This window comes from Vicugna pacos, chromosome 9 (assembly GCF_048564905.1).
Source record: "Vicugna pacos chromosome 9, VicPac4, whole genome shotgun sequence".
Taxonomy (NCBI): domain Eukaryota; kingdom Metazoa; phylum Chordata; class Mammalia; order Artiodactyla; family Camelidae; genus Vicugna; species Vicugna pacos.
Genome location: NC_132995.1, coordinates 14,408,509 through 14,436,031, shown reverse-complemented (window position 1 = coordinate 14,436,031; position 27,523 = coordinate 14,408,509). Strand labels below are relative to the sequence as shown.

The 27,523-nt window shown below is 38.1% G+C and overlaps 1 protein-coding gene across 3 annotated transcripts in view; it reads right to left on the bottom strand.

Annotated features, from left to right (window-relative positions):
* LOC140698376 (coiled-coil domain-containing protein 144A-like) overlaps nucleotides 1–27,523 on the bottom strand; it is a 52,007-nt gene extending 24,484 nt beyond the window's left edge. Inside the window, exons 1-19 of one of the 3 annotated variants that reach the window (XM_072968653.1) lie at nucleotides 27,169–27,523; nucleotides 26,374–26,488; nucleotides 26,038–26,211; nucleotides 23,440–23,546; nucleotides 21,997–22,134; nucleotides 20,459–20,541; nucleotides 18,230–18,376; nucleotides 17,568–17,619; nucleotides 17,126–17,195; nucleotides 14,411–14,471; nucleotides 14,135–14,322; nucleotides 13,238–13,364; nucleotides 12,784–12,845; nucleotides 10,185–10,278; nucleotides 8,341–8,369; nucleotides 8,084–8,156; nucleotides 6,064–6,318; nucleotides 3,531–3,604; nucleotides 1,646–2,368 (exon numbers count right to left, since the gene is read on the bottom strand). In XM_072968653.1, coding sequence (XP_072824754.1) covers nucleotides 1,646–2,368; nucleotides 3,531–3,604; nucleotides 6,064–6,318; nucleotides 8,084–8,156; nucleotides 8,341–8,369; nucleotides 10,185–10,278; nucleotides 12,784–12,845; nucleotides 13,238–13,364; nucleotides 14,135–14,322; nucleotides 14,411–14,471; nucleotides 17,126–17,195; nucleotides 17,568–17,619; nucleotides 18,230–18,376; nucleotides 20,459–20,541; nucleotides 21,997–22,134; nucleotides 23,440–23,546; nucleotides 26,038–26,211; nucleotides 26,374–26,488; nucleotides 27,169–27,359 — 2,763 coding nt within the window. In that variant the 5' untranslated portion in view covers nucleotides 27,360–27,523. The remainder of the gene's footprint in view (nucleotides 1–1,645; nucleotides 2,369–3,530; nucleotides 3,605–6,063; nucleotides 6,319–8,083; nucleotides 8,157–8,340; nucleotides 8,370–10,184; nucleotides 10,279–12,783; nucleotides 12,846–13,237; nucleotides 13,365–14,134; nucleotides 14,323–14,410; nucleotides 14,472–17,125; nucleotides 17,196–17,567; nucleotides 17,620–18,229; nucleotides 18,377–20,458; nucleotides 20,542–21,996; nucleotides 22,135–23,439; nucleotides 23,547–26,037; nucleotides 26,212–26,373; nucleotides 26,489–27,168) is intronic. The other 2 variants (XM_072968654.1, XM_072968655.1) reach the window with 2 other exon arrangements.

The following is a 27,523-nucleotide window of genomic DNA, read 5'->3' as shown; positions in this document are numbered from 1 at the left end:
CTTTTTATAATTCTTGTTTCATTTGGATCCTGGGGTACCAAAAAAGTGGTGTTTAATAAAATATATTAACCCAAGTTTACCGAAAGGAGCAGAGTGAAACTGTTGAATTGCCAGTTAGTGTGGAATTCTGGTAAAGGAATAATGTTTCCCCATTTCACATTCAATAACCATGACCATTTTATAGCTAGAGGGCATGGGAGTAATGAGTGATCTACCTTAGCCCCACTGTCTACTGATAATGGGAACACAACCAAGAAAGCTCAAGTGATTTGTCCAAAGCCCCTAAAGCAGCAATCTTCAGCATTTCACGGTGTCAAAAGAGATGACACAATTCTATAACACTGAATCTAATAAAGTACCAAATAAATTCATCAAATTGATCAGAGAAGTTAAAAGTGTGACTTTGGCAAAGCTGGTGGCAGGGCTCATCTCCTTTTTCTATTAAAGGAGAACACCTTCAGATTTCTGTCTATCTTTCACATTCTTTGCACTCATGCAAAAGAACACACACACACACATTTCAAAAATCCATTTCTGGAAGTAAAGAAATCCATTCAGTGTATCTCAAAACTCAAGATTTCTCCTTTGGAGATAAATACTGAATTTTTTTTTTCTGAGGGTTCATACTACCTATATGATAAAATCATACATGTCAAAACTTACTACATTTTATTAAATAATACAATGTAAGGGTCTGACCCAACAGAAACACCCAAGAGTGTTGATCCAAGAATATGTGGGAGCACATGTGTTTGATCTTAAGTATATCTCAAAGTGGCCATGATGGAATTCTAAGTGTCCAGTGATCAGTAAGACACATAAGCCCGCACTCACTAAAGCACAATGAACGGATCAGTTTAGGGAGAGTGTGTGCTTATGTCCCTTCTCTGTCACTGCTTCCTTCCCATTCGATGGAAATGCAACTTATATTTAAGCCAATAGATTAAAAACAAACAAACAAACCTTGAGCTTATTATATTTCCTAAGCCATTTCACTTGCGTTTATTCTGGCTCAGAAGGTCACGTGGCACACAGCTGAATTACTTTCCCACTTCATATGAAAGACTGACACAGAGACTTATGTTGATTAAGGAACCAAACCCAGGAAAATACTTCCCGGAATTCCTGTTATTTAGATGGCAGAAATAGTCCATTTCTACACAATTACATATTTAGATCACCCCCATTTGATACATAAGCTATTTTCACAAGTGGGAAATCAAATCAGATATGGATCAGAATGGAAGAGATGATTGAGAAAGAGAAAAACCAGAGTAGCAGCAAAGGAACCTCTACCTCTTTTTGAAGCTGAATTTTCTTTTTCCAAAGCCAGGAATTCTCCTTGTAACATGCCTACCTCATTCTTAAACCTTTGCATATCTTGGTGTAACTCTTTTAGATATACCTGGTTCTGTTACCATTTGATGGTGAAGAACTCACATTTCCTAATTCAGGGTCCATGATTTTAGAGTTATTAGCACCGCAGTTATCTGCAAGCAATGGCTTCTGGAGCTGGTCTTGTATTGGTTTGGTTTTCTTATAAGCATTTGAAACAGCAGACATATCGTGACTTTTTATCTGAATCATGTTTCATCTCACTGGAGCGGGCAAGCCACAAGCCAAAAAGGCTTTTTGGACCACTTACCAGAGGTGTGTGTCTGATGTCTGATTTCCAGTGAGTATTTTGGCTCCTTTTTTGTTTTCTTTTCGTATCAAATTCTTGGTCTTCTTTCACCAGAAGTCGAGCTCGGTTACTTACTTCACTTTCTCTGTCAGTAAAGAAACCCTCCTCATTTTTATTACAAACATGTTCAGTGTCTGGTTTGTCATTTTCAGTTAACTTATTTTCATTTAAATAAAGTTTTGAAGATGACTGGCAACCACACTTTGCTGACTTAGACGTGGAGTAAGATGGAAAAACACTTTCAAGACTGGGCTCTTCGTGTGGAGGGATCGCCTGGAATCCTACAGAGAAGGAGGCTCCAGGGGTCTCTTTTTCCTCAGAATCACATATATTATTTGTCACATTGTAAGGTAGTTCCTTTAAGTCACCATGTAGCTCAGAGTTGTCATGTAGTGACTCTGCCTTACGATGAACAGTAATTTTGCATTTTTCACGGATTTTACTGACTTTCTGATTTAGCTTCTTTGTGATAAATTTTGTATTAATTTTCCAGTCTAATGTGACTTTTTTAACCCACATGTCCTCATGCTTCTCCACACAAGAATGTTTTGAAGATACAGGCACATCCTTTCTGTCCTGTTCCTCATTAATTCCTGGTTCTCCAGGCATTTTTTGCAGATGCACAGGTGAAAGATTAATCTGCCTGATTTGACCTTCAGATTTCTTTTCTTTCACAGTACATGCCTGTAAAACACATTTGTCCTTAAGTAGTCAAGTACGGATAAAGAAAAATTAGAAAATAATTAAAATTTAACCAACTTCTTAATCTATGTTTGGCTACTCACAAACTAACAAGTGAAAATAACTTGCTTTAGCCTTGAAATAGGAGAAAAATAGGAACTCAGAAACCTTACTTTGTCAGTGTTTGTTTGAACTAAAAAATTCATACATGTTAGATCTACCAAGAATTAGAGATTAGGTTTTTAACATTACAAAGGCTTCCTCACTAAAAAATAGTTCACTTCACATACCTTAAATAGTGAGTCCCTCCAGTGCATGTAAAGATTATTTTAAAAGGACAAATAACTGGAGAATAGGCAGAATGTAAATTATTAGGTGCCAAAATCAATTAACTTCAATCAGAAAGAGGAACAAATTCCTAAATTTTAATGCAAACTACATAGTATGGTAGTGATCTATCTCAATGTGTATTCTCTGCACCATCCAGGTGTATTATACTCTAATATTCACTAGTGAGAGTGAATAAAAGAATTTTTCATAATATTTACTGATTTCCTACCCTGAAATGAAATAAATTAGAAAGGCTTTGTCTGTTCCCTAACAGCAAAGGTCCAATCCTGGAAGGTTTGATTCTCTTAATAGGCAGTTGTGTTGACTCTATGACCCCTATTCTCTCCCTGATTGTAGATTCTGAAATCAAGTACATAGAGATCGCAAGACAGAAGAAATCTTTCATCTTGGCATCAATGACTTGCAATTTGAAACTGCAAATTTTGGACCACTGGGAATGACTGTTCCTTACATGAAACTAACTCAGTGGCCATCACTGCTATATTGTTTACAATTTCAACTACTTAATCACATGATTTAATATTTGATATCACCTTCTTTATCATGTCAGGAAGTTATAAAAATGGAAGAAGTAAACAATATTCAGGAAGGTTTTTTGCCTCAATTTCAAGGATAAAGTTTAACTATAAATTATTATAGATCCTAACAATACTTTAAGCTTTGCAACTAAATAAAATGCTATTAAAAACTAAATATTAAATAATTCTTTATTGACTCTAAAAGCCTAGTTTGAGAGGCAATTTCTTTTGAGCTGTGTTATTGAAGCTCAGAAAAAAATATTAAACCAGAAATTTAAATTTACATTTTTACATACGTGTGACTGGTTGTTTTCACTTCCATCAAGTCCTTCTTGCTCTTCCTTAAATGTCATTTCTAAGTCTAGGTCTGCTGAAAAATGAATATGCTTAATTAAAATTAACTACTTAGAGCAGCTAGATAAAAGCATCATCTTGATAAAAATAGTTTAAAAAAACATTCCATCAATTGGCAGTTTAAATTAAGCTTAATCTTTAGCTGAACATTTACCTCTTTAAGAAATACTTCTAATTATCTAAAACTTCAACAAAGTATTTGGGAAATACTAGATGTTAGCAGATTAAAGGCATGCAAACATTCATTCAGCACCCACAGAAGGCACATCAAAGATTCATTCGCAAATTCATCCACCAGACATGAACAAAACAAAGAGAAACAGTACAGAATTTAAAAACACAGTAGAAATATACAAAGTCAAAATAGACTCTATTCTCTACCCCCTAACTACCTTTTTAAGAACAAACCAAGCTTCAAGAGCAATGCTATTTATGGTTTCCAAAATTACTGTTACTTTTTATGCTTTTATCTTTCCTTAATCTGAAATGTTTCCCTCTATTGTTCTGACAAATTCCTCTTCCTCTTTTAAGACTCAGCCTGCTTTGTGAAGTCCTCCTTGATTTCAGCTATCTTTCTACAGAGAAACAGGGATCTCTTGGAGCTACCTTGGTACTTCACAGATTTTTCTAGTGTATCTTCATCAGCTGAGCTGTAAACTATTTCTTTACATGTCTATCCTCTTTGCTCCTATGCTGTAGACGACAAACTCTTAAAAGTACCTTTGTAGAAACAGTCTTTATTTATTTTACTCAATAATTACTTATTGAGTTCCTGCTTTAGCAGTAGGCACTGGAGTTTAAAGAAGAATGTGGATAATAGGTGTCAGGGATGGCTTTTCTAGAGAGAATGCCTGAGCTGAGACTTCAGTGAGGTCAGCCAGCTTCCCAGGAACGCGGGGCAGGAAAGTAAGGGAGCACGTAAGGCTGGGCAGGAAGGGAGAGACACACATGAGAAGATCAATATTTGTGTGAAATACAGGGCAGGTGAGGAGGGCATCACCAGCAGCTCACAACACCAGAGCAAAAGACAGACAGAGGGCGCTAGAGATGGAGAGCCAGGCAGAAGTCAGACCACGAAAGCCTTGCTTGTCCCTGTAAGATGCCTGGACATTAATATGCTTTAAAGAGTGTTTCATGGTCATGTGTGCATTTGAGGTAGATCACTCTACGTGCTGCAGAAGGGATGAATTTAAAGAGCATAAAAACAAATGGAGGGAGACAAATTTGAAGGCATTGATAATGCAAAAAAAAAAAAAAAAAGATGCAGGCTTGAACTGAGGGAATGTTTCCAGAAATATTTAGGACTTAAGGGTATCAGGGCCCAGCACAGAATCTTTATTAAATAAATAAATGCATGACTACTGGGTCCCTGGAGAACTAGACTCTACTTATTACTACATAAAAGGTATCAACGGAGAAGAGACATGATCTGCATGAACTATTTTCAGTTGCTTCTATTTCTGTTGTAGTTTTTCTGTTTCACATCTTCCCGTGATGAGGGAGCTCATGTAGGTGTCTTAAGTCCTGCTTTCTGGATCTCCCAAGCTCACGAAGAAACAAGAACAAACAAATCACTTGTTTCATTTAAAAAAACTTTGAGTTTATAGCTTGTAGTCACTACTAAAGAATATAATTGAGAATCTTTTGTAAATATGTCAATTCTACAGATAAGGGAAGAAAAGATAAAACTATAGGAGTAGAAAAATATTGTACGATTTATTTCTACAGCTCTGATCATATCACTGATTAAGGTACTAAATTAATTGATATATAAAGTAGAACACATACTAGATGTGGTTAACCAACAGACTGGGAATCCAGAAGAACTAGAATTGATATTTCATATATTATTCTTAAGTGATAAAGCACTCCTTAAAAACCAATATCCTTTTTGACCTGTCAGCCCATCAAAAATAATAAACCAAGCTGATGCACTATGTGGACAGTTAAGAAGGAGGTTCTGTGTAGCAAATTTTCAATGACTGCCACTACCGCTGGGAAAGCCACTTCTAAAATACAGAAAGTCATAGAATATACTAGAAATATTTTGATATTTATTTGCAGAGGTGCTTTTTCAGTTACACTGAATATAGCTGTAACTACTATTTATAAATTCAGAGCTAGATAAAAATGAAGCTAAGAAACCATACTTTGAGAAGGGAATCTTTGGATGGCCACCTAGGTTTCCCAACCAGTCATAAAGCTCTAGACATCCTTCTCCTACCCGCTCTCAGGAGTGTGCTGAATACTAGTCTGAATGAACTTACTTTCTCCTAACCCTCTTTGCGACTTAATATGCTGCTTTGGTCAGAGGATGAATGTACATGTCATGCCAAAAGGCATTGTCTGGTTGTAGGTTGCGTAAAAGGAGTAAACACAAAGGAGATCCTGCCACGAAATGATTTCTGCAAAGTCAGAGTATGGCGAAGCCACGCACAGGTGGACTATGGCGAGCTCTCTGTGCTGCTTTATTACCTTCTTTCCTGCTTCTGTTCTCTGGCAGCTGTGATTCGCGCAGGCCACGGAGCGCTGCATTTTCTGACAGAGACACGGCTCCAATATTCATCTGCTCTTTATCTACTAGGGCCGTCGGCCTCAGTTTTGTGGGTGCTGACTGGTTTGTGGTCACTGATTGTGATACCAATGGACATTTATCCACTTTCAAATGCTCAGCTCTTTGACCAGCCGCATTATTGGGTCTCAAACTAGTACAATCCCAGTCTGAAGGATCTGAAAACAAAGTTTCCACTTATTAGAATGTGAATAACAATACAAACTTGACTAACTCATACGAATTCTCTTTCCAGAGCAGCAGCCCCACGTCCGTCCGCAGCCCCACATCCTCCTCTCCCCCAAACACACTGCTCCTTCCCAGCTGGTTGTAATTTGCATGTCACTGCTGTTCACATAGGGAGCCACTGTCTCTCTTTTTTCTACTTTTAATTCTCTAGCATTACTTATTTGGATTCACGCACACTCTCTATTAAACAGTCTATATTCCATAAGAGCTTTATGAATAAATATGAGTCTTCAACATATGAATTTTTTCATTAACAAAATGTATGTCTAACCAGCCATTTACTGGACGTTTAAATATGCATGGCAGTATTGTGTCCTAGAGACATGGGTTTAAGAAAACTTACTGAATGGTACTACTTTAATTACAATGAGACAGTCTTTCCTCAATGTACCAATATCTTCAGAATTCTTTCTTTAAGGCTTGGATAAACATCGTAAATTTATTTAAGAAAGGATAGCCTTGAGTGACTAATTTTTTCCATATAAAAATAGGATAAGTCTAGGTACAAACTAGATCCAAAGAGTGCAGGGTGCCACCAGACAGGAAATATGTAACAAAAATGTTTTCCTTTTTTTAAAAGAATTAAGTTGTCAGATTTAAACTTCTTAAGACAAGTTAAAGAAAAAAAAAGATAAGAAATGTAGAAGTGAACTTTAAAGCCCATTTCATTGCAAGGGCCCCTTTATCATTTCACATCCATGAACCCTGTTTAAAACTGCAGTTCTCAAGTGTCATCTGAGAAGCCCTGAAGCCCCAAGTTCCCTCCATCTAGGGAGTCCACGAGGTCAAAACTCTTTTCACAATAATACTGAATGCTATTTTCATTCTCATTCTCCGTTAAGTGTGCAGTGGAGGTTTCCAGATACATGACATGTGATAACATCACAGCTCTAATGGCTACTGGAATGTTTGTGTGTGCTTGTATTTTACATCTTTCAGTTTTATTTTCTAATATACTAAACATCAATAGATACAAACCACTTAAAAGTTCTTTGGAATTCTCAATAATTTTTAATACTATAAAAAGAATTCTAAACCCCAAAACTTTCAGGGTTAGTGTTTTAAAAGATCATGTCCACCTAATATTAAGGTAGGACTAATTACTTCCATCATTTTTAATAATCAAAGACACTACCCCCTCCCCCCCACACACACACTGCTAATCAAAACAGCCAGTTGGCTTAAGATCTTTGGGGTAGGGAAATATCTCATTGGTAGATCACATGCTTAGCATGCACAAGATCCTGGGTTCAATCCCTAGGACCTCCATTAATAAATAAATACAGAAATAAATAAATATCATCAATGTGACAGCACTAAAATAATGAAAGTGAAATATGACTGACATGTTAGCAAGTGAAGCTTTACCCTACGGAAAGGTCAGAATTCATTTAAGCATTTTAAAACTGGAAAAACCTTAGAACCTAATAATCAATCTCTCGGAATCCCTAAGAAATAGAGGGATTCCAAACTGAACACTTCAGTGTCTTCCAACAGCAACAGAAACACTTAAGTCAAAGCTGACATTTTAAGAAGTCTTTTTCTTATGCTTATGTATTTTATCAATCGTGGATGCCAATAATAACATCTGCCTTCTTTATGTCATCTTTCAATTAAATTTGAAAAAAAAGAAAGGAATTAGGAATAAGAAGACTGTACTTCATTTCAGAGTTAAATTTGTATTGCAAAATTTACCTGATTTGAATGCTTGTAAATTCTTCATTCCTCCTGATTTATTAGGAACAGAATCTTTCACTCCAACTGCAGGCTGAATGGTTTTTGAAACAAACCGATTAATAATGTACATTAGATACAATCTGTAGCAATAATTCAAGTGGGGGAGGGTCTAGCTCAGTGGAAGAGTGCCTGCTTAGGAGTACATGAGTTCCTAGGCTAAATTCCCAGTACCCTCATTAAAAAAAAATTCAAGATAAAAGTATAAAAGTTTTTACCTTCAAGTGAGGGTGCATATCAGTAGACTCTAAAAGCCAAAAGGGACACATAATCAATTACATGTAAATACAAAAGCCAACTCTCCATTCATGCAGAGTTAGTACTGAGCGCAATCCTCATGCTTGCTTTGGAAATGAATACATTAGGTTTCGGTGTTTTGTTTTTGAGGGGCAGTTAGGAAAGCAACAAGACAGAAATATGAATCCATTATAGATACTGAATGAACAACAGGAATATAGGTTTAACAAAACATGTAGTTAAGATTTCAAAAGTACGATTATGTTTCAAATGACTGTATAAAATAGAAACGTGCACATATACCAATGTGAACATGCTGCCTGAGGAGGAGAAAAGAAATCTTTAATCAGAAGAACAAATCATGGCTCCAAGAAGACAAATGTGAAAGCTGATGGTAAAATACAACAGCACAGCTTTAATGCGACTGACACCATTAGACTACAAGTATTTATCATGCTCTTCAATTTGCGCTATAATTTAGGAAGTCCACAGTTGTGGTGGCAGTTCATTTGAATGTGCAATTCACTTATCATCAGAGAGTGTGATGAATTGATCAGCTTGGATACACACTTGTAGAATAATCGTTCATAAAAATATTCATTTTTTTCCATCCCCACATGGGCTATTGGTATGCCTACATTTCTTGGATCCTCTAGCCATCGAAGTTTCTTGATCCACTCATGCAAGAAAGAATGGATACTGAGTTTTCAATATTGAAATCTGATGATCAAAAATAAAATTTAATTGCCACAGAATTATTAGATTTTTAAAGTCTTTTATATTTCAAAACCTGTGTAGTATTCACTGAAAATAACAACTTTAACATTTATGAAATGAACCTTATTAATTTCTTTTGTTTCCTCTACACACAAGTCTACCTTCTGAGCGTGGTCTGAAGACCGGCAACAAGGGCATCACCTGAGCTTGTTAGAAACGCAGACCCACTGCTCAGAGTGTGCAGTTTTCACTGGGTCCTCAGGTGAGTGAGTAAAATTTGAGAAACTCTGGTCTATACCGAGTCTGCTTCTACAGCACTTGGACTTAATTGATCCTTCTGAAATCCAGCCTCACGCGCCTCACTGTAACACTTCCCCAAAAGCTGCATCAGAAGTTGCAGACTTTCCAACGGACTCTTTACCAGGCTCCAGCTCCCCTGACCTCCCCGGAACGCACCCTGCTCTCTTCCTCTTTCCCACTCTTCTGTTGGCCCATGAGACACCATCCTGTATGGCAGCAACACGCTGCATGACACGAAGGTCCACACATTTACAGCTGACCACACATGCCTATGCTCATCCACGGCAGGTACACCCAGCTCTGCGTGATCAGGTACCGCAGTCCTCACCGCCTTCCTAATGATCAGGGGGGCGGGGGGTGGAACATTCTGCTGTGCTTCCCGGACAAGCTTTGGTGCAGGAAGAAGCTCACTTCATACCCATCTCATTTCAAACACTCTTCTCTTCCTTCTTCTAAAGAACTGTTCTACATTACCACCTCCTGCCAGGGACCCCCTCCTTTTCCTTCATTTACTCCCCTCCTCCCTGCCTCTCTCATTCTTCACTCCCTCCCTCCCTCCTCCTGACTTCCTGGCTGTCCTCAGATCACACAGCATCTTGAAGGAAAACTAACAACTGAGCTCCCCAAACAGCATTCTAGATTAATCGTTGCTGACAGCTGATAGGATATAAAATTTACCTCCTTTTCTCCTCTTTTTTCTCACTATATGTTCAACAGGTGATTTTCTTTGGCTTAGAGAATATATCCGAATTCATGTTTTAAATCAACATTCTGTCAAGTGACTTTTTTTATAAAATACAGTGCTTACTTTCTATTTGTCCATTTAATGTATTTTTTTCTCCTTGACCTGCAGCTCCAGATAACTGATCAACATAGTTCGGTAGTTGAATCTTGGAGGTACTCTGTTAAAATTAATATTAATAATGAATTGCATAAAAATTCCCTAATCCCTTTCTAAGAAAATATTTGTGTTTCCTACCTTATTATTATTATTTTTTAATTTCCTACTCTAAAAGCAATAAGATTTAAAAACAAGATAAACATATCCTAGGAATCCAAACATTTAAATAGAAAATTTCATATACACTCTCTAGATCAAGTCTATCTTTTATCTTCAGTTGGCTTTTGACTCTGTGGACTGAGCATGGAAAGCCAGAGCAAACATTTTCACAGACAAAATACTGACATGTGCAGATTTCAACAAAGAATTAACTTCAAAACACCTAATTCCATTTTGCAGTCCTCAACAAAAGAAGAGAACTTTTTTAAAAAATACAATTTTTATATGTATAACTGAATTGCTTTGCTGTACACTTGAAACTAACATTATAAACTGACTACACTTCAATAAAAAATAAAATTTAAAATATACTTATTTAAATATATTCTTTAATAAGTATATGTGGTATAAATTTAAAATGTTTCTTAGGGCAGATACTGTCTTTAGTATTAAAATAACATACTTGGCATGAAAAGAAGACTTGGACTCTGTCATGTTGAGTATTAACAGAACACTGTGGAAACTGCTACACTTCAGTAAACAAAGGCTTAGCAGAATCTAACTATTTTTTGATAAAACCTTTATTGATAGGAAAAATAGTTGAATAAGGTAGCAAAGTAGAAAGAAAAACATTTATGTTTAAATTAACGGCAGAAAAATTTTAAATGTAGTTATGCAGCTCTTCAGAAAAGTACCGTAAGCTTTACTTTAATATGGGAAGTATAAGAACACTGTTTATTGACCATCTGCATGTGCCAGACCCTTATGATGCACATTCTCTTTTCTACACACAGCAATAATAAAAAGTGATTCTAAGGATGGTTACCCACTTGCTGCTTCCTGGCCACTCCAAGATGCTGGAGTGCGGTGATGAGCAGATGGGACCCGCTGTTCTCTCTGTCCAGAACATCCCTCCCCTGGACCTTCGTGTGACTGGCTCCTTCCTGTCCATCACCTGGCAGCTTTGGTCACACTCAGCTCTTGTCTGACTACCTAAATTCCACCCTTACTCCACCCCCGTCCTAACTACAAAGTCCCCCACTGTTGTCTAACCTAACTCTCTCCACGTTCCTCGTATGAAGGACTTACTGTCCCTGAAAAACTGTTCCTGTTCACTTTTTCTTCTGTTCCTGCCACTGCAGCCTAACCCGTCAGCTGCTACATCCAGTGTCTAGCTGCCTGATGCATAGCAGGTGTTCAGGAACAGGAATTTACTTAAGGTCAAGACATCTAAAATCCCCAGAGGGCATCAAGTACCAAAGCACTATATACCTATCGGAGATGTCCGATAACAGCCTACCGACACTCAACATACCCCAAATGAGAGATCCCGTGCCCGCTCTAACTTTCCCATTTTATCATCCTTCAGATCTTAAAAAAGTGTCCTCAACATTTTAGTAGGTCACTAGTGGCCACTATCATCATTCTGTCTTACATTTCTATAGCACCCTTTACAGCTGACAATGTGTTTTCACATTTGTTACCACATTTTTGTTCATGACACATAACCTGAGGGGTAGGTGTCAGTACCATGTTTTTGAACGAGGTCACTGACATTCAAACAAGCCAGACAAGTTTTTCCAAGATCCCACAGAGGGTCAGAACCAGGATGCTACCACGTCTGCTGACTTCAAGTACAGTGCTGTGCCACTAGGCAGGAGCTGCCGAGATCCAAGGGCTCAGGCTCTTCTGACCTCTTTCCACGGCTATCACCTTGGAATAGGTCATCACTACCCTGCACGTAGCTTCCTTCAAGTCCGGTCGCCATACAGGTACTCAGTGTACGCTACTTTCCCTGCCCAAAATGGGCTGTCCTCAGTAAAACATCACTAAACCAAACTGTATTTATTACCCCACGAATTTATTACTATTCCCCATGCTTTTGCTTGTCCTGAAATGTTCGTTGCAGATCTACCTGACAATCCAAACATAATAATGCTTTCAAGTCGCAGACACTGTCTTTTCGAGGTCAAAGTGGTTAAACAAACAAACAAAAACACTTTCTTTTAATGCAACTTGTTTCTCTCTGAATCTCATTAAGAGTTTTACACCTCCATTTATAACAAAGAAAAAAACATCTGGTCAGAGGCTGACTACGAAAAATTCATTCGTTTTTAGAAAATATAACTTCAGAGTCCAAACCGGTTCCCTGTGACTTCAAAGCCTTGGTTTTTGCACTACATACACCCGTTTCATTAGGTGAGTCTGGAAAATTAACAGAAGTGCACTCTGCAGTGCTATGACATGTAGCGTGGAATGATTTTACTAAGTTTAGGTTAAAAATATGAGGGAAAAATTTTGCTTGGCAAATGCAAAGGTGAGAAAGTGAAGTCAAAACATCCCTCCCTTTATGTTTTAACATCACGCAATGCTTATACTTGAAAATAATAATAATAGAAGACAGTACCTCAGAATCCGTGGATAGTTCTACAACTGCCTTTTCTCCTAATCCTAATGCTGAGGTTGCACCTATAAAATGCAGTCACAGATACATTAATGAGAACATGTACCACTGGGAAGTTTAAATACATATATAAGTCTATCTCCATTCATGACTATGTCAATAAAATAAAGTGGTAGAAAAGAATTTCAGAGGGTTGAAGCATTTTCTGGAAGAAAACTTGGTCATAGTTGGGATATTTATGAAGTAAGGTGGCAAAAGAAAAACATTTAAAAACTAATGATTATCATCTTTGGATCTACACACTTTAGATTTTTTTTTAATGGAGGTACCAGGAATTGAACCCAGGACCTCGTGCATGCTAAGCATGCACTCTACCACTGAGCTATACCCTCCCTCCTCCAACCATGCTAGCTTTTAAGCAGAGAAGAAAATCCACAGATGTACACTAACTACCCACCTTTGTCATTTTTGTGTGCTCCATCAATAGAGACCAATTTTTTGTGATCTGCTTGCTCCTTGAGAACACTGTTAATAGTCTGAGCGCCATTCTCTTTTCCCCCAATTTTTGGCTTTGCTGCTTCTTCCTATAAAACAAAACAAAATGTAACAAACACCCAACTTCAGAAAACATCACATTCCTACACTTGGTCATTCAATCAATCAGTCAGGAAGACACCATATATTTACTGTATCCATGAGATCATAGGCATTATCCTGGGAGAAGCTGGCAATATATATACAAGACAGAATCTGCTCTATATTCTAGGAGAGGTAGAGACACATGAAAATGAATCAACACAGACAAGTATAGCCAAAAAGAAAGAAGGTGAGGATCAAATTTTCTTTCCATTTTCCATAAAATCAGCTGTATGTCCCTCAGAAGAGTCTGAGAATTTTCCATGACCTGACTTTTCCTTCTCATAATTTGAATTTGAGATTATTCCCATCATAATTTGTACTATAGAGCTCCCGCTCTCGCTTAACCCCACTATTTCTGCTGTGCTTGTATAATAATCTCTCTCATTTTGACACTCATTTATCTTTACATTAATCTCATCCTTATTAAATGAATCCTTCCCCTTTGTACTCCTGCCCATCTTCATATTCATCCAGCTTTCTTTTCCGTTGCTTTCTGATTCTTTCCTTTCTTAATGGCACACTCGAGAACTGTTTCTTGCCACCAACCTTTACAAATCTCAGTCCTGCACATGTGCCTCTCTTGTTATCACACTGTTTTCTATTGTGATCTTGAGGACTTCCATTTCTGTGTAGGATCCTTTTCATCCCCATGAGAATCAGGGGGACGGTATGTGAAAAAGCACAGGAAGAAAAAGTAAAAAAGAAAGCAGCTTACCTCTGTAACACCAAGGACTGCTGCAGATGTGAGAGGTTCCGGTGCTGGGAAGGCAGGATGAGAAAAGCCTGGAACTTCGGTTGATGGTTGGGGAAAGGTTGGAACCACATCTTCATTTTTATTATCAGAATTATTGTCCTCCAAGGAGGTGCTAGTTCCTGGTTTCAAAACATCATCTTTTGCCTCTGCTGTAGTGAAAAGAAGGTATGGTAGATGAAATTATATATAATTTCTGGTCAGTGAAAACACAAGAAGGACACTCTTCTAATAACTCACTGTTTATCATGGGTTCTTGCCAGGCCTGAATTGGCTTTGCGAACCTTGGATGCCAGGCTTTCTAGAGAAGAAAATAACAGCTTTAAGAACAACAAATATGAAATTGAATAAAATAATTATAACATTCCCCATTCCTAGATGATCTAACACAAAGAGCACTGGCTTTGGAGTCATTCAGATATGGATTCAAATCCTGGTTCTGACCTTTACCAACCTACCTCTTCTCATGGGGTGAGGATTATGAGAGATGATCTCAGGAGTCCCAAAACGTTACTTTCCTTACCCCTCATTGATTACTATGCAGACACTGTGGGATCCAGTAGATGACTTTCTTGACCAAAATGATCTTGAACAAAAAATTATCCCTGACAGTTTAGAGCCCTATTGAATAAACTAACATTAAGAAATTAAAAGTAATTGTTCCATTTTGAAATGTGCTTGCATGATTTATATATGTGTGAATGATCTCTCATGGGGGAAATATGAGAGTTTCCTTTTTAGCAGTATCTTATTTGGATGAGTTAGAACAGCGAACAGTATAAGCTACTTCTATTCCATTTGCCATAAAGCTAAAGACAAATGATTGTTTAAATTCAGCTACTTCTAAGAAAGAGGAATTAAAAACAAAAGCAATTCTGAAGGGCAATGACTCACGAGTGAGAGCCACACACATAGTAAACAGAAAGCTCTAACTAAATGCATTCACAGAGGCGGAGTGAGACGGACTGAAAGAACAGTCAGTGAAGAAGTGTTTTCTGCAAAGAAATATTAGGGTTGGGGCAAATCATTAGAAAAAAAGTGGGGGAGGAGGAAGAAAAGAAAACATGAGACATGACTAGTCAAGTACAAACTTAAGGCAAGAAAAAAAGGAAAATGTAATTATAACAAGGTATGTGGAGAAATATATATATTTCAGCATTTATATATATAATAGATCAGTGATGTATCAGTATTGTTAGGTACATACTATCAATGAAAGCCTCTGTTTTAACTTTTTATTATATAAAAATATATAAATTATATATGCAAGTATATATATTGCTCTTCAGCAAAGTTTTTAAAAATAACAAAATATATGATATATAAAACATATATATAAAGCAAAGGACTTTGTTCATAGTATATCCCCAGTAATATTGACTTGTATTACTCTACAACTGTTTGTTTGTAAATACTACTATAATAAAGAGTTAAATTTGTCACTATTAGGCATTCAGTTGAGCATGGTCAACTCTCACTACCTGAATGCTGTTAAACTATTATTAGAGAGAGAGAAATAGATTTTAAAAAGTTCCTAACACATCAACTTTCCAGAGAGAGAACTGGTAATCAGGATTCTAAGGAGAATATATAGCTTGAAAAGATATATTTAATGGAACATGAGAAGGGGCTAAAAAGAACGTTAAAAACTTTTCATCTCAAATTCTAAGCTCACAATTGGTGGATACTGAAAAACAGGCTGTATAACTTTTTCCTATTTATCATATACTTCTTATCTATTTCCTTGGTATTTATGACATATTTCCTCTCATAACAAGTGAACTTTTACAACCTAAACAAAGGGAATAGAAATTTAAGTCATATTTTTGGAATTCAAATTGATTTCATTATGACATAGTATGCATATTATATTACCTGTACCATCAAATAGATTTCATTATGATACAGTGTACATGTTATATTATCTGCAACATGATACAGAAGTCCATGTCTCCTCATGCATCCACATTCAAAAAATACTAAAATGCTTCTTACATTTAAGACCTTATTCTAGGTGCTCCAGGAAATGCACAGTTACGTTTCCTAGTCTCTAGCGGTGTATACTGATGCAGGGGCTATAAAATGAATATGTAAATAACTATACTACAAAATGTCTGAAATGTGGAATTTTAGAATGGGACACGAGGACTGGACATGCTTTTTAAAACTATAATACAAAAGAATTCTGAAGTAGGTTTCATCATATGGTTGTTATTAAGAGTCTACTTTGAGAGCCACTTGTTATTTTAGGGAAAACATGTATTCTTCAATTAGATGAAGAGTTTTGAATAAACTCTTAATGGGATACTTTAGAAAACACAGAGGAAACTCTTTACAATGTGCGTTTTGAGAAACAGAATTTTAATTTCTAAATTTCTATAATTTCAACTATTATTTTAGTCTTAATGCAGAACCAAGGATAGAAATAAGGTTAAAAAACAAAACAAAACAAAACCTCTTTCCTAAAAACTCTATGCTACCAAAATAAAAAGTGTCCAAGCGGGGAAAGAAAAAGACACAGGCTACGTAGTTTTGGAACTGAAAGGCCCCAGGAAGAGCCCGTGATTATCACAGTAAGCAGCTGGGCGCACTGAAGATGCCCCTGAGGCACGAGTATTATACAAGTGCCATCCGTGTGGTTTAAAAGTCAAAGAACCCCTATCCTTGGCCAAGCTTCACACTTCCTCTATCGTGGGAAACCTTTTCACAGCACAGTTTTCCTGTCACTATATACTTTCTGGTCCATTTTGCTTCAGCCTCATCTTCAGTATTTACCAAAGTAAGAAAAGAAAAAAAAATCAACCTGCCGTATTTTTATAAAATGGTTTACTCTGACCAACTTTCCAACACAAACATAGAACAATGATAGGCAGACCACTGCCAAATTTGAAGAGCAAATACTACACAAAACTAAATTCAGAGCAGAAAAATTAATTTCACAAGAGAGCACTTTACCTTGGGAGCAAGATCTGTGTCATCATCTGCTGAATGCCATGAATCATCAATACAAGGTATGGATGAAACACTTTGGAGCAAAAATAGACATCAAAAATGAGTGAGTTCATTTCTTTAAACAAACAAAATTCTATGGTGAGGGATAAGAAAGCAGATTTGGGAGCCAGACTGCCTGATGGTCAAGTCACAGGTCAACTACTTCTTAACCTTGGAATCATGGGTCAACTAGTCAACCTCCTTGAACTACAGTTGCCTAACTGACTAGAAGTCAGCTACAACAGCACAGCTACTCGGCAAAGCTGTTGCGGTGACTGTATGAGGTAACAAATGTGAAGCACACAACACAGTGTCTAACCCAGAGTAGGACACTCAACAAACCTTGTTTCTTTTCTCTGTGTTCCCTTAGTCAAGATATAATTTTTAAAAATCCACAAAATCCTACCTGCTTATAGAGAGATCGTCAAACCTCGGTGGAAACTTAACCTTTAAAATTTCTGTTAAAGAGAAAAGTAAAATAGATTTTGTATCAGCAATAGAAAAATACAGAATACTAAAAGTATAAGACCAATATTTTCTTAAAAAGCATTCCTTTGAGACCACAACTGGAGACTACACACTCGGGTGAATATTGAGTATACTCCTGGTGGGTAATTAATGCATAAAAACTACTTCCCCTCCTTTACATTTATGAAAAAAAAGATATTTATCAAAATTTTGTATCTTAAAGTAAACTGCTGCTTACAAGGACCAAAATCCCAACCGAAGTTTATGAGACTCACAAAAAAATGATAATCACTAGTAGAATCAGTATCAGAAACTGACAGTGTCAAGCTCACACAGTGCGGTGTTTCTGGACGATACCCATGGGACAAACCCACCCTGCCATTCGGCTTTGTCAGCCTCGTGTTATCTGGGCACAGTCATCCCTATTCACTCACATATGGTCTAGGGCTGTTTTCACACTGCAATGTCAGACATGAGGAGATGTGACTGACACTACATGGCCTAAAATATTGACTCTCTGGCCCTTTATAGAAAAAGCTTGTGCATCCCTGCTTTGTGTCATAACCAGGAAACCCTAAGATTCAAATCACATCTCCTTACTCGTCTCAAAACTCTTCAGTGAATCCGTGCTGCTGCCATTGCTGGCTCTCAGCTCGACAACCATGTCTTCTTCGTTGTCCTTGCTGGACAACTGCAAATTTTCTTGGGTATTTTCTGCCCCAGTATGTGAAGAAGGTAACTTCTCAGCTGCAAAAAGAGAAATGATTATTCTGCGGTCATCAGAGTAAATACATCTCCTTCCCGAGTGGCGTTTAGGAATGAGCATGTGATGTAACCCAGCCAGTGAGATGCTAGGGGAAGTCTACCGGAAGCGTCTCTGTTTTCTTCCTAGTTAACAGAAAATATGCAGAAAGAAGCAGCCCTCCTCGCCTGCGGATACTGTCATGTGAGAACATGAAGCTTGGAGCTGCTGCCAATCAGCAAACCAGGAAAGGCGACATCAAACACCAGCAGCCTCACTGCTGAAGGAGGGACAGCATCTGGGATCCTGATGACATCAGCGAACCTTCTAAACAACCCTGGTTCCTGTTGCTGTAGCCACTGTTACTTAGGTCTCCTATGATTATTTGCAGCTAAAAGCATTCTGACAAATTTCCTAAGGTCTACAGCAGACCTCCTCCTTCCCATAGTACTAGAAAGGCTTTCAGAAGCGTGCCTGAGCTAGGTAGTCACCTCATTCCAAACCATTCCTACAGCATCCTTTTTGCACCAACAAAAGGAAACTCATAGATCCTGCAAAGTTCACCAGCACATCTTAGCGTTTGCACTGCTGTCCTTTCTGCCAAATGTAATCTTGAAAGATGTTCTGCCCACCAAACACTGTCCTGCCTCCTTCCCTGGCAAACTTCTACTCACTCTGCATGCTTACCTGACATCCTACCCATTTTTAAAACACTCCCTTCCTCACCATGGACTTAAAGTATCTGGCACATATTAAATAATAAAAAAATACATAAAGACAGTTACAAAGTCCTAATGGGCTCTGGGACACAATAAGCACAGAATAAAATAAAGTCAATCATAAAAATGGTGATGACAGTAACGAGCTCCTGGAGGCCAGGAACTGCGCTTTTGACCTGTTTGCATTCTGTAACGTCAGAGTGGTGCTTAGTACCTAAAACACACTTGACAGTCATCTGTCAAGTGGGTGAATTCACAGATAAGAATGTTTATTTGACAATTCCGTTTTTAAAAAAATACAGACACTAACCAGGGAAACTCTATTGTGTTATGGGCACCTTGAAGACCAAAACTCTGTCTATTCCATCTCTGTATTTCCTACAACAGAAGTTCTCTGCTTGATCGAGGTCTACCAAGTTTAAGGTGCCCTCATACAGTTCAGACTGAACAGCACGCTAGGGGTCACATCTAGGCAACACAGTCGTTTTTTGTTTTTTGTTTTTTATTTCCTTATGTGAAGCCCTTCTCTGCTTTTATTGCAATTTGTTGAGTCCTGAGTTGTGCTATTTGAGTATTTATTATGACAACCCTTTAACTAATGGCAACAAAGAATCTTGTCCTAACAAAACTATAGTCTCAAGACAAGTATCCCCCCAAAAAAGAAGAAAACATCTCACTCTCTTGAAGTCAACATATCGCATTCTGTCTGCACTTATGAGGAATGAAACTGGTAACCGAGTGGGACCTTGTTGGCGTAAGGATGCAGAAAGTAATCAGTGATTCTCAACAAGGCTCTGCTTTCCTGACTTCTGCGCTAACACTCGGTATCTTCAAAAAACAATCTCTTATTAGTATGCTGCACACTGGCCCACTTGTGCAGTTCTAAATGTTGGCCATTTGTTTATAGCACCAGGAAGGCACTGCCGAGTTCCGTTTTAAAGACAGTAACTTTTTTAGTGAGATTAATCACTATGCAATAACTAGCATTCATTTACCCAATGTAATCCATTCGCTATAAAAACTAAAGATCCAGTTCTATAACAAGGCCACTTTGTTACAATGTTAGGGAAAATGTACAACAAAGTTAAAAAACATTTTTCTTATTTACACAAAGATATAATATGGGATTTCAGGGGCTATGATTAAATAAATGAATTTCTTTTCAGACAGTATTGTCTCAGATTTTAAATTACCTACACTTAACTTCTTAAATAATTCTGAATACTAGACCATTAAGAAAAACTTACTTAAAAAATTAAAACATACATGAAATTTACACACTGGCATTATTCACTGCTCTTTCATTATCAAAAGTTGCTCAATCTTTCTTCCTTATCTATGGTAGGACCAACAAGAGTAACTTATTACCAGAACTCTGTCCCAGATCACTGTTTTGAGAGGGAGTTTTTGGTATCTTTCCTTCTCTGTAGTCGACAATCAGCTGGTAAATGCTATATATAAAATAATGTGATAAATAAATATTACTACTTGAATGTTAATATGAAAAATAATTACCAAATATATAAAATTCTTAGATTATTTCAGATAATATCAGAGATATCAAAACTTCAATTGTCCCATATACTTCAAATTTGTACAATCTACAAACACTTAAATTTAGCATGTATAATTAAAGAAGAAAAAAAAAGTAAAGTGAAGTAGTCAGGAACTGAGGGCAGTACAGCTCAGTAAGTTATCTAGAGTGAGCCAGACATATGGAAAGTGTCTCGAACTCAGAAGCCCCAGCTCTATAACCAACTGTTAATTGTCCCTGCGAAAGTTGCTTCTCTTCAGCTCCAAGACTTCCTTTATAGAAATGGGATCTTACTGTCTTCTTAGGCAGTTAGTTATTAATACTCATAACAGTATTATGAAGATTGAATGAGATAATGTATCCCCCAGATGCTCAGAGAAAGTGTGGAAGAATGGAATAATTTGTTTTTGAACTTTAATGCTGGAACTATTTGAGAATCCCAAATAAAACCCAATGTGTGTATTTTTCACAAGTGTAATATTTAAATGTGGCAGTTTTCAGGACAATGTTACAAATTATGGTGATTAGCTGTTCTTCGTGGTTTATAATTCAGGGCACCTCAGCTACTATATAATTTGTAGCTAAATTTATTCATAAACATTTGACCTCATACAAGCTTATGTATGAGAACTAAACAAGCCGTCACGCTGAAGTTTACGTGTCGATCACCACGGAGACCACGGAAACTGGATCAGCACAGGCATCCCGGGAGCAGAGGTCAGTCATGACCCGACTGCAGGACCAGTTTCTTTTTCCTTTTCTTCTTTTAAAATTTTATTAAGGGTCTTTAGAGAGCAACGTCCAGACCCCAGACTCAGCTGCCAAGGAGATCCTGTTAAAACCAGTTTTAGTACCAACACTGCAGCAACAGAATCAAGGGAAACAAGAGAATGATTAGAGCGCCCTCACCCTGCCCTAATGCCTTGTGGGAGAGGACTGTCACTGCGATCTCAGGGAATCCCTGAGGCTCTTGGAAAATTCAAAATGAAGATTATAGAATAAAGTCCCCAAAGGAAAATACAGGATTTTCTGCTCAACTAAACATTTCAAGACCCAAATAATTAGAAAAATCAGATATGTGATATTGTTTGTACCCCCATGCACACGGGTTACACTGGAATGAAATGGAGAACAATAGGATCCCTAAGGATAAAGGTCTTACAAAGCCTGAGATAAAGAACCCTGTGCCCACTGCTCCATCTCACTAGCCTGGCCTTTTGCTGGTTTCCAGCTCATGATGTGGAGGGTCTCACTGCCATCCCCAAAGTGCCTGCTCCCAACTAGGAACTATCACCTGTCACATAACAAGTTACAGTTAGGTCACTTCCTACCTCAGTTAAGAGATACTTGGCCTTTTAATGTAAACACTTACTGTTCAAACCCATTAGAATAAGCATATTGCTCAGCAGACCATCCACGTGAATCTTGAGAATAGGGACTAACACTTTTCTGAAGAAGTAACTTGACTATGTCCGGTGAGTCATGAAATACAGCAAGTATGAGCGCTGATCTAAAATACAAAAGAGGTAACTTCACCCTTAGGAACTTAGTTAGCTTAACTTAAACAGTTAATTTGATTTATTTTACCAAGTTAATATCCTGCCCACCCCTGGAGAACTGACCATTTACATGCTCAAGTGCTCATCTTTGCAAATTACCTCCAAGGCCAAAATGGAGGGACAAAAAGAAGCCTCCTGTCCTACGTGGGTAGCACACAGCAGAAGGTCCTAATTTAAAGTCCTCTGATGGACAGGAAAGGATGCTGAGGTCACTTGTCTGAAGTAGGGAAAGATTTAAACAAAGGATTCCCCATTTCTTCCCTAGTCTGAAATTTAATACTTTAAAATCAGCTAGAGGTCAGGTGAGGAGAAGCTGTTTGCAGGCTGAAAACAGTAATATGAATAAAAATGGCAGTAAAAATAGTCACGGCTGCAGTTAACCACGCTGAGAAGCGTGTGCCCGGCACTGACCTGAATAGTCTACGTATGGTCTTTCTTAGGCACGGCCACCCTTGAAGGATGTACTATGACCCTCCTTTAAGTGTCAGGATACACATTTGTTGCTAAGTCACGTCCCCCAGGTAACACCCCTGACCAGCAGGAGAGCTGGGAATTCAACCCCGTCTGACTCTAAAGCCCAGCTCTTTCCTCTTTATCACCCACCAATGACTTGTCTCCTTTAAAGGGAATGTTTATTCAATAATTACAGCTATTTTTCTTCCTTCTACCATTATCAATTAAAAATAAAAACATTAAAGTGTACTAGAAATGAAAAAGGATAAAAACTGATGAGTCCACAGTATCTGGTAATAGTTATTCACTGAGTGATACTCACTTAGTGAGAACCTAATCACATCAGTGGCCTTCAAAGAAAGTAATTTAAAGCAGAGTCATCCAAAAGGTGAAACAAAATCCTCTTTCTTTAATATGCATGTTTTAGGACAAAAATATATACCAAGAAGAGGTTAAAAAAAGTATAAAAGAATGAAGAAATTCAACACTGTCTCATAAGGTAAATTAAAATTAAAGTCCATACTAATAAAACTAAAATGAAATCCCTGGACTGTTGTACGATCACAAGGCCAAGAAAATCAGGTTGCAAATGACATCAGTCACTATTACAAAGGAAGATGAATCCTGCTGCATACTGTTCTTTGTGACACCCAGGCACAATAATTGTTCTTCCACCTAACTGATGATGTGTTGATTCTAAGTTAATCCTCTTCTTATGAAGTTAATCTTTCGGATTGGCTGTTATTACCCTAGAACAACATTAAGGTTTGAAAATCAGAGAGTGAGAGAACAAACTACTGTACCTTTGCACGTTGTCGACTGCATGTACGTTTGCCCCGTTCTCTATCAAAAATTTGACCATTTCCTTTTTGTTCTCCTTGACAGCGAGTAAAAATGGTGTCAAATTACTCTGTAAAAGAGAAAAACAGTTGATAATGTACAAAAGTACATATAAATTTCAAAACTGAATTTAAAAACTTAAGTCTCTGCACTTAAGCATGAACTATAAAGTAAATCACAAGCAGCCCCTTCCTCTTTGCCCCTCTGTGCTCCTTCCCTTTAACAGGCTCCTCCGTGACCTCTTCGAAAGTTTACCTGTGAAGTCATTCTCTGAAACTCACTTCAGGCATTTGCTGGTTCCAAGAACCTTTGCTTCTATCGCAGTGTCTATCAGGCATTCTGTAGTTACCTTACTGCTCAACGACTACTTCTGACACGCTAAACACGGCTCCAGAGAGTACCATTTAGCTACTGACTCAAACATTTTTAAGGAGCCACGCTGAGGAGAAAGATACCATACTGTCTGCAACATGCATAACCTATCCAATTACAGCTATGACTAATCTCATAAAGCTTGCAGGCATTCCAATGGGAATATGATTATTTGCATGTAAAGAAAAAGGTTTCCTTAAACCAACTTATAAATTCTAATTTGAAAAATTCCATGCCACTCTTAAGGGATTATTATAAAATATGAAATAGACTATAAATTAATATAGAGTGTCTTTAAAATCTTGAAATATTTATCAAAATATATTATACAACAGGAATTGTAAATTCAAATGCTTACAGAAGCAATGTAGGTGACCTGAGTAAGTGCAGGTCCCAGGTGAGGACAGCAAACCAGAGAACACATGTCCCACTGAGAAGGGGCCACCCCGGCAGGGCAGTCTGCTGGGAGCCTGGGCTCAAGGGGGACCAGATTTGATTCTTCAGGAGAAGATCTGAGATGCAGATTCCTGCACGTGTCTCCTAAATTATAAATGTTGACTCAATGTGTGGGGACAAACTGAACATATCCTGGGCCATGTTTAGTCTATAGCCCACTTGTGTTTTTATGTTTGCTGTGTTTCCAAACAGTTCGGTATAAATCAAGTATTTGTATGTAAAACCTTGCCTTTCTTTAGTATCATATGTCTTACACACAAAAACACTGGGCCCAACATGTAATAAAAATTGTGATTAAGACTCATAATACCCACTGTAAGAATTTTCCCAATGCCTACTAAAACTACAATCTATCTGTGTCAAATTCTCCCTGGTTGTTAATCAAATGTATAATTAGGATTAAGGATTAAGAGGTATAAACAATCAGGCATAAAATAAGCTACAAGGATGTATTGTACATGATGGGGAATAGAGCCAATAGTTTATAATAACTATAAGTAGAGCATAACCTTTAAAAATTTGTGAATCACTAAACTGTATACCTGTAACATATAATATAGTACATCGACAATATCTCAATTAAAAAAATAAGATATTGTAAAATAAGTACATTAAAAAAGGCTTATATTACCCCCTTCAAGAATTTTTCCAATGCCTACTAAAACTACAATCTACCTGTATCCGATTCTGCCTGATTGTTAATCAATGGATAATTAGTTCATAAGCTGGCCAAAACTAAATTATTAAAACAATTCCAATTTGTTACTAATGTCATGGGTTTTGATCTTTAAAACTGCCATCTTGCATGGTGTACTTATATATAATTGAATACGACTCATCCATAAAAAAGAATGAAATAATGCCATTTGCAGTAACATGGAAGGACCTAGAGAGTCTCATACTGAGTGAGGTCAGTCAGAAAGTGGAAGGCAAATCCCATAGGGTATCACTTGATATGTGGACTCTAAAATATGATACAAATGAACTTATTTACAAAACAGAAATTGACTCACAGACATAGAAAACAAACTGATGGCTACCAAAGGGGCAAGGGGGTGGAGGAGGAATAAATTAGAAGTTTTGGACTAGCAGATACAAACTACTATATATAAAATAGTTGAAGAACAAGGTCCTACTGTATATACTACAGGGAACTATACTCAAGATCCTGTAGTAAACTATAATGGAAAAGAATATGAAATATAGAAGCATGGAAGACCCCAAGGTATACATGGAGGGCCATGTGGCCACCAGCACAAGTGAATGCCCCTGCTGGCTGTCAAACATGACCTGACCTCACTTGCCCACATTCTAGAACCTGGGATCCTGGGGTGCTCAGGGCCTGTGGCTTGCTGCCTCCCCTGCCCAGGTGCAGTCACCCAGCTCCCCCTTCATCCCCAGTAGCACCTCTGCCCCTACAGGCAGCCAGGCCTTGCCATCACTTCACTCCCTGCAAGCCTTCATCTTCTGTAGGTGCTGAGCTTACCACCCACTCCCAGGCACTTCCTAATGAGAAGTTGTTCCTTCTGGGGTAGAAGTGTGGCCGGGAGACAGAGCTCTGCCCTTTCTGTGGGCACTACCTCTAGCCCCTGGCCTTGGCTTTGGAGTTGTTTCCATGATAACAGGGCCTGATATATTGCATTCAGTATACATATTACTATAAGTAAAACACTTGTAGCGAGAAAAGACCCTCTATTTCAAATATCTTGTAAATAAAGTTAGTTGAGCTATACCTTGTTTACCGCCTCGATATTTGCATTATGGCGGAGCAGCTGTGTTGCAATCGACACACTCTCTTCCAAGATGGCATAATGGAGAGCAGTGTTTTGACTGCCGTCCTCAAGGTTTGGGTTAGCACCGTGTTCCAGCAGGATACCGGCACATCTCCTGTTCAGGAATTGTACAGCCTGTTGGTATCATGCCAAGAGACAGACTGTAAGTGCCAGGCATTCCAAGTTAACATTCCCCAAGTTCCATCAGTTTGTTATGTTTAAAAGAGATAAGTTAATTTTTATCCTAAGGAATTAAATCGAATCCATCTCACGTGGACACGGTTGGCAGCTACGTACCCTGATGAGAGCTGTCGTCCTTTCCTTGTCACGAGCATTCAGATCACAATGGAACTGGATAAGGAGAACCACCACTCCTGGACAGCCGCTGATGCAGGCTAAGTGTAGCGGAGTCCTGCAAACATGAGAGGACTTCTTAGGAAATCTGAGCATACTAGTTCAAAGATACAATTATTCATGTAATTGTAAACATTCAACAGCATGCTATTCCTACCCCTTTAAAACTAACATTGAGTCTTCTTATCTTAGTTCTTTCTATGGGGAAAGAACAATATTTATTAGCTCTTATTACTCACCACTTTAATGGAAGAACAACTTGTTTGAATAGAAAGGGCATGCCGTTGAGATTGAGCTCAACTTGGGTCTGACTTCTACTTTAACACGGTCCCTTAGTAGCTCTCACTTAGCCTGTCTGTGCCTCAGTGTCCTCATCAACAAGACGGGCATGAAGTAGTAGTTATGTCACAGGACGCAGCTGTGAAGCTTAAATGAAAAGCTATGCAGAGTGTCTGGCAGTTCCTTGCACAACATAACAGCTCAATCAGTGTTAGGTAATATAATTGTTACCGTTACTGTTTCACAAAGACAACATTTCAATTAAGTAAAATGATAGTATATCTACTTTGCTGCTGCAAGGATGAGAGACAGCCCTGTACTTCAGTGATTCTAACATGTTCATTTTCTCACACTTCAACATCTCTGACGTGGGAAGGCCATTTAAAATTCCTGTCTTACAACCATAGTTGGCAGCTCCTCCCAGGTCCGCCCCCCCCCCCCCCGTCCCGCCACTGTTACCTGCCGTTCTTGTCTCTGCTGTCTACGGCATTTTTCTTACGTGACAGCAACTTCCGCAATGGTTCATCATAGCCTACATATGCAGCTCTGTGGAGCTTTGGCAGCTCACTCTTATCGATGATGTTCAAAGGCTCAGGACTCTCCGGATTCCTGACGCCCACACAGCTCATGAACTTAATCACCTTCTTCATGATCCGGCCTTTCCCCTTCCAACACCACCCCCTTCCCGCTTGACCCCTTGCCACGTCCCAATCTCAGCGCTAGCGCCACAGAAAAGCCACAGAGATCTCGCTGCCACACCTTGGCTGCGAAGCTCAGAGGCTTGGAATGTTTCGTCCGGAACCCTCGTAGCCTA